At 53.4% G+C, this 15,116-nt stretch overlaps 1 protein-coding gene across 6 annotated transcripts in view; it reads right to left on the reverse strand.

Annotated features, from left to right (window-relative positions):
* Positions 1-15,116, reverse strand: part of TMEM104 (transmembrane protein 104) — a 68,793-nt gene that overhangs the window by 25,314 nt on the left and 28,363 nt on the right. For all 6 annotated transcript variants that reach the window (XM_073005053.1, XM_037993039.2, XM_008011826.3 and 3 more), the window contains one exon: positions 24-117. In XM_073005053.1, coding sequence (XP_072861154.1) covers positions 24-117 — 94 coding nt within the window. The remainder of the gene's footprint in view (positions 1-23; positions 118-15,116) is intronic.

The following is a 15,116-nucleotide window of genomic DNA, read 5'->3' on the forward strand; positions in this document are numbered from 1 at the left end:
CTGGAGCTGTTTCTCGGACTCACCGATCCATCTCATCAGAGAGGTCAGGATCTGCAGGTACTTGGTCTTCTGGACGTCAAAGAAGGTGAAGGGTCCGAGGAGGAGAGTGAAGATTGCCTGGGGGATGGAAACAAGAGTAAGGGGGATGCAGGCTGCACTCGCAGACCGTCTGCACGCGGAAGACGCTGCTGCTCATGTGGCCTCTGCCCGCTGCTAAGGCGGGGCCTGACTGGGCACACCTGGACTGGCAGAGGCTCCCTGGGGTCACCTTGGGTAAGTGCCAGCGCCAGGGGTGGAACAAGAGCTCCAGAGCCACGCTTCCCTGCTGCTGCTCACGTGGACTGTGCCGACAATGTTGTGCCTCCTCGGCAAGGCCCAGGTGTTGTTCCAGGGATGGAACATCCTGCTCTCTTCAGCAAACACAGATTGAAGATCCACGACGTGCCCACCCTCGAACTGCCCATGAGCATGGGCTAGAGACGGAATGGCAAGAAGGATCCAAAAGAAGCACCAACCGCGTCTCTGGCTCTCAGTTTACTGGGAAGAAAGGACACAGTGGGGAGGGGCGCCACAGGAGAGGACACTTCTTCTGAAGCGCTTGGAGAGGAGTGATTGGGATGTGCATGGGCCACGTTTTTGGCTTCGAGAGGAGAAGCCTGGAGAACGAGAGCCCCTGGCTTTCAGGGCAGGCCCCTTGGAAGTACCCAGGATGACCAAAGAAGGGAGGTGCATCTAGGAAAACCAGGGCAAAGAAGTCCTGGGCTGAGAACGGGACCCAGGCAGAGAAGGGGGTGCTGATTGGCACGGATCCTCTCGTTTCTCTTTGGAGAACAGGGGAAAGTGTTGACTTAAAAAATGAAAGTCAAACTCTGTCTCAGAAAACTGGTCTGTGGGAAATGGGAACCTTCTTTGCAAAGGAAAATGGGGGTAAACGTGACAGAGCAGAAACTGGGGTGTGGGGAAGGTTAGGATTTCCATGCCAAATTGCTTGCTCAGGGAGTAGAGGAATTAAGAGCTGCTCATTGCAGTTAAGATGATGGTACCATTTCCAATCTGCCACTCGGAAGCAGTGTGAGGCATCAGACCTTATTAACATTTACACAGTGCCATTTTATCACGTTAATGCTAATGACGCTCACCAGAGATGCGGCAGGCAGCTCGGAAGCCTGAATGAATGTGGGGAGAGGGCCCACTCAGGGAGTCGGGCTCTAGCCTGTCATCCGGGTGAATCAGCCCTCGGCCAGCCCCTGTGGCTGGCAGGCGGGAACCCCATAGAAGGGGGACTGAGCCCGGCCTGCACCGCCCCCCCGAACCTCTGGCCATAAGGAGGGCAGGATGTGGGAGAAGCTGTGACCCCTTATCCAAGTCCATTATCACTGAGAGGATGAGTGACACGGAGGAGTGAAGTGCCGCTTAAGGAAAGGCTCTAATTAGCTGGGCTGGAGAAGGCGACCTGGCAGTCATCAGGCGCGAAGGACTTTGGAAAGAAGAGCTTTCTGCTGGGGGCCTCAGAACTGGCCCTGCTTCCACTCAGGAGAGGGGAAAGAAGTCTTTCTATTAGGCTTGGGGAGCGGGGTGGGGCAGGGGAAGGCAGAGGAAAGGGCTCTCCTTGCAAAAGCAATGGAGAGCCTCCGCTGTCCCCTCAGCCCAGGGAGAGGAGCTGGGGACACGGTAACGCATGCAGAACGTTAACTCTGGCAGAGCAGGTCTGTACGCAGCACCATCAGTAAGTCATTTAGGAAAATTACCACTTCAGGGAAACTTTCCACTGATGAATTTCTCTTTTGAAGGATGAAGAGGGAGATGTCAGGTAGAAGAACGCATAAACACAAAGCCACCTGCCACAAATGTTTCCAAGTAACTGTGGTCTGCCGGAAACTGGACTCCTGGTGTGCCCGGGTGTTTGGACAGTTCGCCTCTGACTTCCCACTGAAATCATGGTCCTCCAGCTGTGGGGGCTGGAGATCTTGGGGGTGGCTTACATGGGAGGTCAAATCTCATCTCAGAAACCTAAAGACTGGTTTTTAGAAGGTTCTACACCATAAAAATAGAGGGGCAGCAGAACCACCCCCAAAGGCAGGCAGAGAATGCTCCTGCAGGCTGCCTGGGTCCTGTCCTCCAGGGGCCCTGTCCATGTCTGTCCTTGTCCTCGGCAGATGCTTGTTAAGATCCTAGGACACAAAAGGTCTCATTCTGTAAAACCCTGTATGGATGAATCCCAGCCCGCTGAGAGCATCCCTCTATTTAATCAGACGCACCTCTGAAAGGTATTGTAAGTGGTATAAGTGAGGTGCCACTTGAGTGACCAGGAATATGAATCTAGAGGAGTCGAAATGAGGGTTCACACCTGCTTAGTGTTCTCAGACCCAGTCCTGAGGACAGCAGGTCTGTCCTCAGCATGGGAACTAGCAGTGAAGGACTCTTATGGAAGATCTGGCCAATGGCTGCAACGTCCATAGATGGATGATGGTTGGAATGTGGCTTCTTTTTCTTTTAATGCTCAGGAGTACAGACCGACCATAACACTTGGGAAGGCTCAGGGCCCACTTAGTCACAGCAAACATGCACAGACTGCCAAACAGCAGCCCTTCCATGGGCCTGCGAGCTCACGCATCAGAGAGCACCCAGATGAAGACACAGACTGCGAGCTGGGGCTAATTAAGGAACAGGTGTCCTCTGCAAATTACTTAGAGCCAGAACTCAGCAACTGCAGGAGCAGGCATCCGGAGTGACAAAGGATGAGGACAGAGGCAGTGGCACACGCTGCCATGCCACGGTGTGGCCGCTGAGGTCTTGCGGAGGGAGGGGGGCGGGAGAAGGCACAGCCCCTGTCTCCAGATGGTCTAGCTGGGGCAGTGTCCATCTCTGAATGCACAACAGCCAAGTGTGGTACTTCATGTTTTCTTTCCTTTTTGAAAAAGGAGACATAAAAAGCCAAAAGAGACAGCCTACTCTCTTGGGTCTTCCAGTCTAGCCCATATGACATTATAAATTAGCTGGCTCCTGAGCAATTTTCCAACCCCCAAATGCCATTGATCAGTTCAAACTCAGTCTCTGCTCAAGGACTCTTGTAACCCAACTCATTACAGGAGGCAGAGACACGAGTCGCTGCAGCCAAGCACATTTCTAAAAAAAAAAAAAGAAAAGAAAAGAAAAGAAAAAAGAAAACTCTGATTTCTAATAAAATCTTCAAACTGGTCATGGGAAATAAAGTCCGGATGGACCCAGGAGGGTACAAATGGGTCCGTTCAGATCCTCTTTCTTTTTGGGTCAGTGAGTTTAGATGACACCAGAGGCCCCACAGCAGCCTTGCTGAAGTCTTGATGGAGACGAGGCGGCTCACATTCCCAGGGCAATGCAGGCAATGCTCAGCCACAGCTCTTTCAGAACATTCTGGAGTCTACAGCTCAACAGGGCTACCTGTCCTCCTGTGTCCCTTACATGCACTGCCCACCTCCAGTTGCCCAGGCTCCAGAGTTCCAGCAATTTCTGACTCCTTCCTTGCTTTCTACATTAGGTTCCTGGGGCTGCTATTACAGATGACCACAAACTGGGGGACTTCAAACCACAGATACGTGTTCTCTCCCAGGCCGGAAGTGCCCTCTTGCAAGGCAAGGCTCCCAGTAGCACCCCCCACAGGACAGAGCCCAGATCTAAATACGCATTAAAGATGGGGCTGACAAGGAGGAGCCGTTTCTCCAGATGCCACCAGAAATGAGATTTAAGCACAAAGCAGGGAGTAAAGAGAGCACCTAATCTCAACTCCAGCCTTCTGTCCCCTGGACAGAATCAGTGACTCAAAGATGTGGGGAAGGGACCCTGCAGCCTCATGGGGCCCTGTTGTGGGCTGTGCCTGGAGATTCCCTGGACAGGACGTGGCTTTGCTGAGGACCCGGAAGTACGGACACTTGTGCCTGCTTGAGCAGCCTGGCATCTGGGTACCAAAGGCTCAGTCACTAACTGGAGCCTCCACTTTCCTCTTAGAGTGGTTTGGAACAGACTGAAGAGTCAGCTGCCCAGCTATGGAATGGGAGAAACAAATGTTGTGCTACTTCTGAGAATGGATCATTAAATCAAGAATGCTCAACTCACGCCTGCTGAGCCTGAGCCGTGTCCACCACCTGCCTCCCTCCTCTCCAGTTCTAACCCTATAGCACACGGCACTTACAGAAGAAAGGCTCCGACTCAGCCCACTTCTGTGTCATATACAAAAGGAGCCCAGGACTGGCAACGTGTTATGCCCTTTGTTTAACTGCACCACACAGGAGCGTGTGAGTGAGGGTGTCAACATCAGAGCACAGAAGTAAAGCGAGTAGACACTTACCTCCCCATCCCCAAATTTCTCTGCCTATTTAGCTGGTCAGAGAAACAAAATGAAATTTTAAACTTGGTGCCAATCTCAAATTAAACACGCTGTTTAACATGCTGTACCATCTCTGGGTCCTACCCTCTGCCTGCAGATCTGTCAGAGCCAATCCCAAGGCCGCATCTTCCCAGCCACTGGTCCTTTGATCGGCCCTGCCCTGTGCTATCAAAGCTGCCCTGTGATGACACTGCTACCCAAGCTGCAGCCCCTCCACACTCTGCCAAGTGCTAACACACACAGTTTCATTTCATGCTCATGACCCCCTGCAAGGTCACTGGTGCAGGTGATGATGCCCTCATCTTACTGATGAGGAAACTGTGGGGGCTGGAGAGGTTCAGTGACACAGCCAGAAAGTGCCAGAAGGAGAAGGGAAGGTCCCCCTCTCTGGCACCCTATCCCCACATTTTCAACCTCATGCCTTCACCCTCCTGCTGGCAAAGAATCTTCCCCTGTGACCTTCCTCACTCCTACCCCCTTCTGAGCCCTGTTCAAGTGCCAATCTCCTCTGCAAGCTATTTTAATCGTCCCTGGGGGCTCTTGACTGAATTACCAACACACAGTTGATACCACCTGACTTCGTTCTGGTGGGCTCTGAACCGCTGCTTTCTCTTGGGTTGATCTGTGTCCCCAGCAGAGTGTAAGCCCTTTGAGGGCAAGGACTGCATTCTTGTTTGTCGCAGCACCTAGGAAGGCTCTCAAACGTGGGATGCTCACAAAAGCTTTGTAAAATGCGCTGCATTTGGTGGGGGGAGTGCCTGGTAGAGTGGGTGAAGAGGCAGCCCCAGTCTTGCCAACCTGCCTTGTACACGTTTTCCATGCCTCCTGCAGGGGGCAGTGCCTGACCCGACAAAGCCAGCAGCACGTGGGCAAGAGTCATCTGCTCTGCCTGAAAACGGCACACAGCCAGGGAATAACTCTTCCCAACACAGCTGAGGAATCGACATGTTAGGATTTTAGGAAACATACATCAAATCAAAACAGCATGGCTCTGCGTTTACCCACTGGCTTCAAGGAGAATGATATCCATCCCTCCATGAAGGAGAGAGTGCACCCGAGAAGAGCCTGGGGTGCCCAGCTCCCCACCATCACCAGCATCTCCAAGATCTCCACAGGAAGGTGGTCTGGGGTATCTGGCTTCCCACGATCACCAGCATCTCCAAGATCCCCACAGGAAGGGGATCGGACCCCGGTGAACTGTGACCACTCTCAGTCTGCTCGGTTCCCAGAGGGGTGGTGTCTTACAAGACATCTTCACCTAAAGTAAAGAAGCTCAAGTTCTTCAAAGGAGTGATCCTTCCCACCCCTGCTTTCTGGAGACAGTGGAGTCAGTGTCCCTAATAGTCACCCACCGCCACCCACCAAAATGATTACAAGACAAAACTAAAACCCCAAGTGCTGCTGGTCATCATCTTCCCTCTGGCTGGAAGGAGATGGAGTGGGCTGCAGATTCCAACTGGAACTTAGACTTTGATGAAATTCAACAACACTCACAGTTCCATCTCAGTTCCCTCAAAAAAGGGGAAAGAAGACAAAGGGGTTGCTTCCCTGGTAGAAAGGGGAGACAGGAGGCCGGGCATGGTAGCTCACACCTGTAATCCCAACACTTTGGGAGGCCAAGGTGGGCAGATCACCTGAGGTCAGGAGTTCAAGACCAGCCTGGCCAACATGGCCAAATCCCGTCTCTACTAAAAATACAAAAATGAGGCAGGCGTGGTGGTGTGCACCTGTAATCCCAGCTACTCAGGAGGCTGAGGCAGGAGAATGGCTTGAACCCAGGAGGCAGAGGTTGTAGTGAGGTTGTGGTAAGCTGAGATCGCGCCATTGCATTCCAGCCTGGGTGACAGAGCGAGATCCTGTCTCAACAAAACAAAACAAAACAAAACACCCACAAGAAAAGGGAGACAGGAGAATGAGGGGCTGAAGAGGGCTGCAACAAAGGACAAACGTCCTAAGAACTTTCTGAGCAACGCGACACCAAAACTAACCCATGGGACAGACAGAGAGTGACACACAGCTGCCCTCTGCACCAAGTGACAGAGAAAGCACCTGGAAGGGCAGCCGTCAGCTGACTGCTGATTCCCAGGAGAGGGTCCCTCCCAGCCCTGCCTCCTGAGTGAGACTTGAAAAGTGGGCAGTGTCCCATGGAGACAAATGCCAGGGGCCGAGGCAGCCAGCAGTGACCAGGGAAGCACGCAGGCGATGCTTTCGTTCTCATCCTGGAGCAGCAAGAAGGCTTGGAACCGAAGTGGGGCGGGGCAGGGGAGTAACACTGTGACCCGCTGGCTTCCATGAACACTACTGAGGCAGTGGACTAGTTGGTTACCACGTGGGCAGTTCTCTAAATGTGTGCTTATTTCTTTCCCTCTAAAAATATGAGGCTTTTTTGGTTTTGGCTTCCACAGTGTAGTGAGATGGAGTTTCTAGAGCCAAGAATTCGGGCACCAGCAGCTTTCTCTTCACTCCAGCTGTCAGCTCCCAGAGTTTCAACATGGGAGGCCAGCAGGTCCACCCTGAGCCTTCTCACTCCAGGGCTGGGGCTGATGGGGATTTCTGTTAAGGTAGCAGGGGTGACAGAGGCACTTCTCACACAGCAGCAAGCCTTGAAAGGTTGAAAAGGGCTACGCTAAACGCACAGGGACCTGTGGGGGCTGACCACGGAGCACTCGGGCTTGGAGTGAGGAGGGCGCAGGAAGGCTCATCTGGGCGGAGGGGGAGCACACAAACCGCACAGCCGAGCTCCCTAATCCTGGAGGTTATTTCAAGCGATAGAAGAAAGGATCCCCCAGACTCCAGGGCTGCTCTTGGTGGGTACAAGGGGTTAAGAGTTAATTGGGGTTAATGGCAACTCAGCATGAACCCATCCCTAAATGGGAAGTGAACTTTCAACACGTCCTTGAAGTGTAGTGAAGAAATGTTCAAGGATTCTATTTTTATTTCTCAAGTGGCTGTGAACGTTTTGGTTTGGAAGTTTTTATTTTCTCAACTTGAATTACGGTATCTGGGGATTTACCCACAGGAAGGTGAGTTCTGAGGCAGTGTGGGTCAGTGGAAGGACCACAGGCTTCAGGGTCATGTGGCTAGGGTGGGATTTGCGTCCTGATGTCGCTGCTAACTGCGAGACCCTTCAAGTTCCTGAACCCCTCAAAGCATGCAGCGTGTGCACAGAAGACATTCAACAGACATGAGCGCAGCTTCCTGACCCCCTGTGTCAGCACACACCAGATCATCACTCCCGTCCAAACATCTCCATGGGGAACGCAGCACTCCTGAAGCCAAGCAAGGAGCTCCATCCAAAGAACGTAAGAATGTTGTCAATACTATTCTTCTTTTTTTTTTTTTTTTTGTTCGTTTGTTTTTGAGGCACTGTCACACAGGCTGGAGTGCAGTGGTGCGATCATAGCTCACTGTAGCCCTGAACTCCTTGGCTCAAGCGATCTGCCCGCCTAAGCCTCCCGAGTAGCTGGGACTACAGATGCATGCCACCACATCCTGCTAATTTTTTTTTTTTTTTTCTTCAGAGATGGGGGTCTCATTATATTGTCCAGGCTCGTCTCAAACTGCTGGCCTCAAGTGATTATCCTGCCTCGGCGTCCCAAAATGCTAAGATTATAGACATGAGCCACCATGCCTAGCCCCAATACTATTCTTTTCCTTTTTCTTTTTTTTGAGGTAGTCTCACTCTGCTGCCCAGGCTGAAGTGCAGTGGTGTGATCTTGGCTCATAGCAACCTCCACCTCCCAGGCTCAATCGATTGTCCTGCCTCAGCTGCGTGTGCCACCACGCTTTGCTAATTTTTGTATTTTTAGTAGAGACAAGATTTCACCCATGTTGGCCAGGCTAGTCATGAACTCCTGACCTCAAGTGATCTGCCTGTCTCGGCCTCCCAAAATGCTGGGATTACAGGCCTGAGCCACCATGCCTGGCCCCCGATATTATTCTACTATTCTTATTTGACTTCCATGAGGTCCACCCAAGTTCAGCTACGGTCCAAATGCTTTTTTTTGTTTGTTCGTTTGTTTTTTGGTTTTTTGAGACAAGGTCTCACTCTGTTGCCCAAGCTGTAGTGCAGTGGTGTGATCATGACTCACTGCAGCCTTGACCTCCTAGGCTCAAGCAATCCTCCCACCTCAGCCTTTTGAATAGCTAAGACTATAGGCATGTGCCACCATGCCTGGCTAATTTTTGTATTTTTTGTAGAGACAGGGTCTCACCATGTTTCCCAGGCTGGTTTCAAACTCCTGAGCTCAAGCAATCTGCCTTCCTTGGCCTCTCAAAGTGCTAGGATTCCAGGCTTAAGTCATGGTGCCCAGCCCTAGTACTATTCTCATTTGACTTCCATGACCTCCGCCCAAGTTCAAGTACAGTACAAATGCTCATTACGACAGTCCAAGTTCTTCCGACCAAACACAAAGGATCATTCACCGTGCAGAAGATGTCTGCCAGAGAAAGAGAGCAGGAGCCATGTCAGAAACCATGTTGGCAGCCTGTGTGCACCAAATCCCACAAACCACTGTCACGGCTTATTTGCCAAAACTCTGTGACGAGAGGCACCATGCCATCTAGAGGAGGTTGTCCGAATTCTGCAGATGACTGCACTTTCACAGGGAGCTATATAAGGATGAGCTTCCTAAAGTGTTCTCAACAGGGCAGGGGGTGAGCAGCGCCCCTCCTGAAGACCAGCCCAAGAATGGGCTGATCCAGAGCCTGGGAGGGGATGGGATTTGTGCCAGGACAGGCTGTTGGGTTCTAGACACCAACCCAAGCATGACAGACAGTGCCAATCTTTCCCCCGCCAGTTCTCAGATACTGTGTACCTGATGCAGAGTAAGTAATGAGGACAGGTGGAGGCCGGCTGCCTCCCTCAGCGCACGTCCCTCTCTGCAGCAGTGATTAGTGTCAGCCCAACATCTGCCATAAGGCACTGTTTGAACAAGTTACCATGGTCCCTTGTCCCTGACTCCCCCTGATCTTCCCAAACCCTTCAACTAGAAGGTCCTTGGGATATGCCTGCTGAATAGACTCCAAGTTTGAAAGATTCAGGTGATGACTGAAGATAGAATTGATGGCTGATGCCCAGATGACTTGGAAGAAGTAGGTGCCCCTTGTGCATTAGAGGTCAGCTCTATGCATCTTGTCATTGGGTCACCACCTTCTTCAGTAGAAAACCATGGCTGCTCACGCCAAGCTGGTAGCCTCGTTCTGAATGAGTGAGTGGAGAGACGGAAGATCTATAGCTCTTCCCAAAGGTGGGAGGACACTGAGCCTCCAGGCAGAGTCAATCATGAGCCAAAAATGAAGGTCCCAGCAGGGTGTTCTAAAGCGGCCACCAAGCTACAAAGCAGAGAAAAGAAACCAAATCCACGCAGCAGGAGCTCAGCAACCAGAGGCTGGTCGGGAGGAAAGACCTGTCTCTCTGTCCGGCTAGCGGAGATAAGGATGAACTCTGGGCACCTTCTCGGTACAGGTACAGACTGGCCAACAGTGGGGCGCCTGTGCTACCTCCGCTCAGATACTTGTGCAAATGTTATTTGACTCTGATGCTGGGGAGCCTGGAAGAATGATTTCAGGGAGAAATAAACCAGGGGAAAGGTGGATGGATGGTCTCTTTTATGCAATGTTCCCCCCTTGGACCTGGGGGCCAGGGTTCTCAAGCAGCCCTGATGCACCGCCTGCCCGAGCTGTTGCAGGTCCAGAACACCACCTCCCAGGATGCAATGCTAGCCTGTTTGTGGCTGGGAAGGAGGCAGCATGAAGGGGATGTGTGAGAGCTTCCCGCACAGAACTGAAGCAGCACCCGCTCTGGGAGCCTGGCCATCCCATGGCAGCTGTGACGCAGGCTGCATGGGATGAGAGCTCCTTGGACTCCCCTGTGCTGGCTCCAAGAAAGACAGGGAGAGCTGGACTGCACAGGACAGTCCAGAGCCACTGGGGCATCGCTCACGACTCCTGAGGAGCCTGGGGGAGTCTGCTCTGAGGCTCAGCCCTGTCAGCAAGGAGACCACCAGAGGCATCTGGAAGGCAGTTCTTGGGTTTGCTGTTACTCCCCGAACACTGGCTGAAGAGCCGCCTTTGAATGTTTGACAGCCAAAAACCTTCCCAGGTCCCTTCCTCAAACCTCTGCTTCCCCCTTTTTAAGGCAAGTGGAAACAGACTCAAGAAAAACCCACATCACTTCCTTTTCTGAACCACCTCTGAACACTCCGTTCCCCTACTTAAATGACATGCTGAATTTCTTAGTTAGAGACCTGAGGTTTGTAACCTATCTTTACTGGAGCTCTGGGAGGCAACAAAATGAGCATCTTCTCTCTAACCCCTTGATGGTAAAAAAGGAACATCAGGAAGCTTCCTATCAGGCAGAGCGTGGCTCATAGGAGCCCGTGTGTGGGAAGCATGTGGGGGAAGGCGTCACCTGGGAGGGAGCCTACTGCCATGACCCACTGGGGGCTCCTGCTGCATTGGGTGGGCAGCCTGGCTGTGACTTGCCAGGAAACTGTGGCCGCTGCAGGAATGAGCCTGTGTCTGCCCAGAACACATGCTGTGGCCCCCAGGCAGCAGACTCCACCCAACTTTGGAACCACGAGGAGTCCACACACCTGGTAATACCCTGCCTATTGTCTCCAAGCTTCCAGCTGGGAGCTGGTATTAGGCTCACACTGAGGGGATGCTGGTGGCAAGAGCCCAGCCCCTGAACGTGACACCTTTCTCTACCTTCCCAAGCTCTCCAAGCTTCCCAAGAAACTTGAGACTGATGTCTATCATTCTAGAGAAGGCTCTGCCCCGGGGCAGGGAAGACTAGGCTCTGAACCAGCAAGTGGACTGGCACTGCCAGGCACGACCAGAGTACCCAGGCAGGATGGCATCTTCCAAGGCGAGCTCCTCCCTGCAGACACCTGTGCCTTGGTGACTGCTTCCACTTTAGAAAACTGAGGTTGAGAGGGATTCATTTGTCCCAAACCTCACACTACTTGGATGCAGCAGGGATTTGAACCAGGCTATCTTCAGTCAAAGCCTGGTCCCTCTTGAGAGCATTCAACTGCCTCCTTTGCTTGCACCCTGATGGAAGGGCTGTCTCCTCTGCCATCCACTCTGTGGCCCCCTCAAGGCTGGCCTCAAGACTGGCGCCTTCAGGGCAGGAGAACTGGGCTGGCCCAGTGGCCTTGGCCTGGCCTGGCTGGTGCTTCCCTCACCCTCTCACTGGAGGACAAGTTGCCTGCCTGTGTGGGCTCTTTCTCGGCTGAAAAGCCAGATGGTACCCGATGGTGGGCAGAGTTCCAAGTATTTGATGCCAGAGCTGCAACCTTTGTGGTTTGGGGGGGAGGGGAAGATAAATATTGTGGAAAACCCACACAGTCATTTGCCTAATGATTATGAGCCATCAGGGTTTATAGAGGACAGCCCGGCTCCTCACAAGCCTGACGGAAGGCCACGGAATCCAGCACCTGCACGTCCAGGTGAAAAGATCATGGGTTCTGACCTTGACCTAGGAGAGCTTCACAGATGTTACGTGAGGAGCTGGGGTGGGGCAGAGGGTGCATGTACGCAAGGCTGTGGGACGTGAGGAACAGACTTGTCTCTGGAGCTGGCGCCTACTCTAATCTGTCACTGTCCAAATTTCAGATGCAAATTGGTGGTGGTGGAGAAAGAGATGGGTGGCGAGCTGTCTGTGACTTTATGGCAGTGGACAGATTCCAGCTGCTCCCTTCTACTTCTGCTCCCCAAAGATGGGGTGCCCTGGCCCCTGCGGAGGGGAAGCTTGTCCTGGCAGCGAGGACCAGAGGATGACCCGCCCACTGGGAAAGGAGGGGCTGGCTGTGCATGGAGTCTGTCTCACCGGAGCAGCAGCCACTAGCTGTGGTGGGCTCTGGCCATCAGCAGGCCAAGGCCCAGGGGAGGGATGTGTGCCAATGCCCCACCACAGGCCCGGCAGTGGCGTCCACCTGTAAGCAGTTTCCCTTATTCCAACCTTCGGGGAGCAACCGCACTGTGATGGGCCACGCTGGCTCTAGATGGAAAGGTGAACGAAATGTGGCCCGTGCCCTAGAGGAGCTCACAATGAGGTCAAGGAACGGAATAATCATAAAAGCCCAAATAACGCCATGGCAAGGGGTGGGGGAAGAGGGGCCCTGAGCTCAGTGTGGACTAGGGGAACACTCCTCTGACTCCAAAGCAAGGCACAGGCACGTGGTGGGCCAGAACGTGAGAGCACTTGATGTCTGGGGATGACACTGGTGGCGGGGTGGTGGGTATCTGGGGGAGACAGAAGGCTCCAGAATGAGACTGGGGCAGACCATGCCATGTGAGGGAGTTTAGACTTTGCTTTCTGGAGAGGAGCTTCTACAGGGTTTTAAGCAGGGAGACGGCAATCAGACTGACCTAGAATCAGGCTTGACACAGGAAACCTTCATGAGCCTGGGGCAGTTCTGCTGTGAGGGGCTGGGTCTGCACACCAGGGTGGGGGCTGTGACAGGCTGTCCCTTGTCATGGAGCCCTGGGGCCGGATACCCCTCCTAACATGATGAGGTTTTCAAAAGGGACTTTGATCCTTTGAACTAGGAGTATAGACAGGGAGAGGCAGAGATCAGGGAAGTTCATTCCCATCCTATTGGGACAGAGGAGTGAAAAGGCCATCCTAGGCCCTCCCAGGGAACCTGATGGGAGACAGAGCAAGGGATGCCCACTTTTCAGGGCAGGCTCTAGAGAAGCCTTTCTTCCTCATGGCAGGAGGAAAATGGGAACTGTGAGGAAAGACAGGGCTCTTCTAGACGGTTTGGCAGTTCTGAAGAGCATGATAACGTCTCTTCTGGGCTCTCCTCGGTCGAGTTAACAGATGCAAGGACCAAAACTTCTCTGGGCACTACGGGCATGGTTTACTGGCTATCATGTTTTAGCTTTTGAGATCTCTCTACAAAAACAGCTCTTTTAGTATTTATGCAGGACATCAAGGAGGAGGGAGGGGATGGGTACACGGTGTTATTCTCCCTGACGGCTGTGCCTGGAGAGGCTGGGCCTAGGTTAGCCTGGGTCACAGTATATCACTATCTTTTTTTTTTTTTTTTTTTTTTGAGACGGAGTCTCGCTCTGTCGCCCAGGCTGGAGTGCAGTGGCCAGATCTCAGCTCACTGCAAGCTCCGCCTCCCAGGTTTACGCCATTCTCCTGCCTCAGCCTCCCGAGTAGCTGGGACTACAGGCGCCTGCCACCTCGCCCGGCTAGTTTTTTGTATTTTTTTTTAGTAGAGGCGGGGTTTCACTGTGTTAGCCAGGATGGTATCGATCTCCTGACCTCGTGATCCGCCCGTCTCGGTCTCCCAAAGTGCTGGGATTACAGGCTTGAGCCACCGCGCCCGGCCAGTATACCACTATCTTATACCAGTGAGAAGGCTGGGGCAATCCTTGCTTGGCCACATAACTGCTGGGGGCTGGGCTACCACTGCTGGGGCCAGGCTAGGGGTCAACTTGGTCCTCACAGGTCCTAAGAACAAGAGGGCGTGAGAGGAACAGGTGGGCTGTGCCGTGAGTGACGGAGGATGGGGGACCCTCCGGGCCATCAGTCTAGCCCCTTAGCTCCCTTGGGAAAAAACACCCACACCTCCAACCACCTGATTCTGTCAGGAATTGAACTGTTCAGAACATTCAGTGGTGGCAATGCGTGTCCCCACGGGCCTTGGAACCCAAGGCCGCTTGTGTCTCCAGTAACCAGCTGGCATCTGATGGCTTTTGGTGCCCAGAGTCTTGCTGTCAATCCCCTGCCCTGCCCTGGGAACAGGAGGAGGCAGTGCCGTCGCCCTCTGCTGCCCGGAGCTTGTGCGTCACTCAAGAAGAGGTGCCAGGTGATCGTTTGAAATGCCCTCAGCATCTTCCCTTCCTCAGTCCATGCTCTCGGCGCAGGAAGAGCAATGGCAGTGGGAACGCTCCAGCAGGAGCTGGAGGAAGCGAGGGAGGGAAGGAAGTCAGGTGCCCAGAACACGGGTGCCCTGCAGAGAGGGCTGCACAGGCCCAGCTGGCTCCACCCCTTCTCTGCTGACGTCTGGCCTCGAAATAGACCAGGAACTGAGTAACCTTGGAGGCGGGACGGAGGGGAGACGGCACATCAAGCTGGCTGATTAACAAGCTGTGTTGAAGTGGGTTTGAGAAGTGACATCAGCAAGCCCCCAGCTTCCTTTCTCCTCGGGGGTCAGTGAGATGCCCTCTCCGGGGAGCTGGCACGCTGTGGGGTACAGAGCCCCCAACCAGCAGCTTCAGAGGAAGCGACAGGGGAAGCCTAGAGCATCACCCACTAGGGACATGGGAGGTACCCATCAGCCGCAGGTGACAAAGCAGCCCCGAGCCAGTGGGCATGCAGAGCCCCTCTTCTCTCTAGCAGCGCCTTAGGTGTGGACTCCAGGATGTGGCAGCACCAGGCCATAGACCTGTGGATGGCCTAGCCCCTCTCCTTTCCCTGCAAGAGGCTGGCACGGGAAGACCCTGACAGCTGTCTCCACCAGCGCTGTGGGAAGCAGTTCTTGAAGGAAGACCAGAGTGGGCCTCTCCCAGGGAAACCTTTTATCACTTCGAGAGGTCTGCACCAGCAGGATTTCTCAAAGGGAAGAGCACACAGAATTCTCCTCAGAACTGGTTGGAAATGCAGATTCCTGGGCCCCGTGGCCTTAGAATATGCTGCATCAGGCCTGGCGCAGGACCCAAGAATCTCCATTTTTATTAAGAGTCCGAAGGCATTCTTGTGCCAGTGGTCGGGCAACCAGATCTTGAGAAA

The sequence above is a fragment of the Chlorocebus sabaeus genome, chromosome 16, assembly GCF_047675955.1.
Source record: "Chlorocebus sabaeus isolate Y175 chromosome 16, mChlSab1.0.hap1, whole genome shotgun sequence".
Classification (NCBI taxonomy): domain Eukaryota; kingdom Metazoa; phylum Chordata; class Mammalia; order Primates; family Cercopithecidae; genus Chlorocebus; species Chlorocebus sabaeus.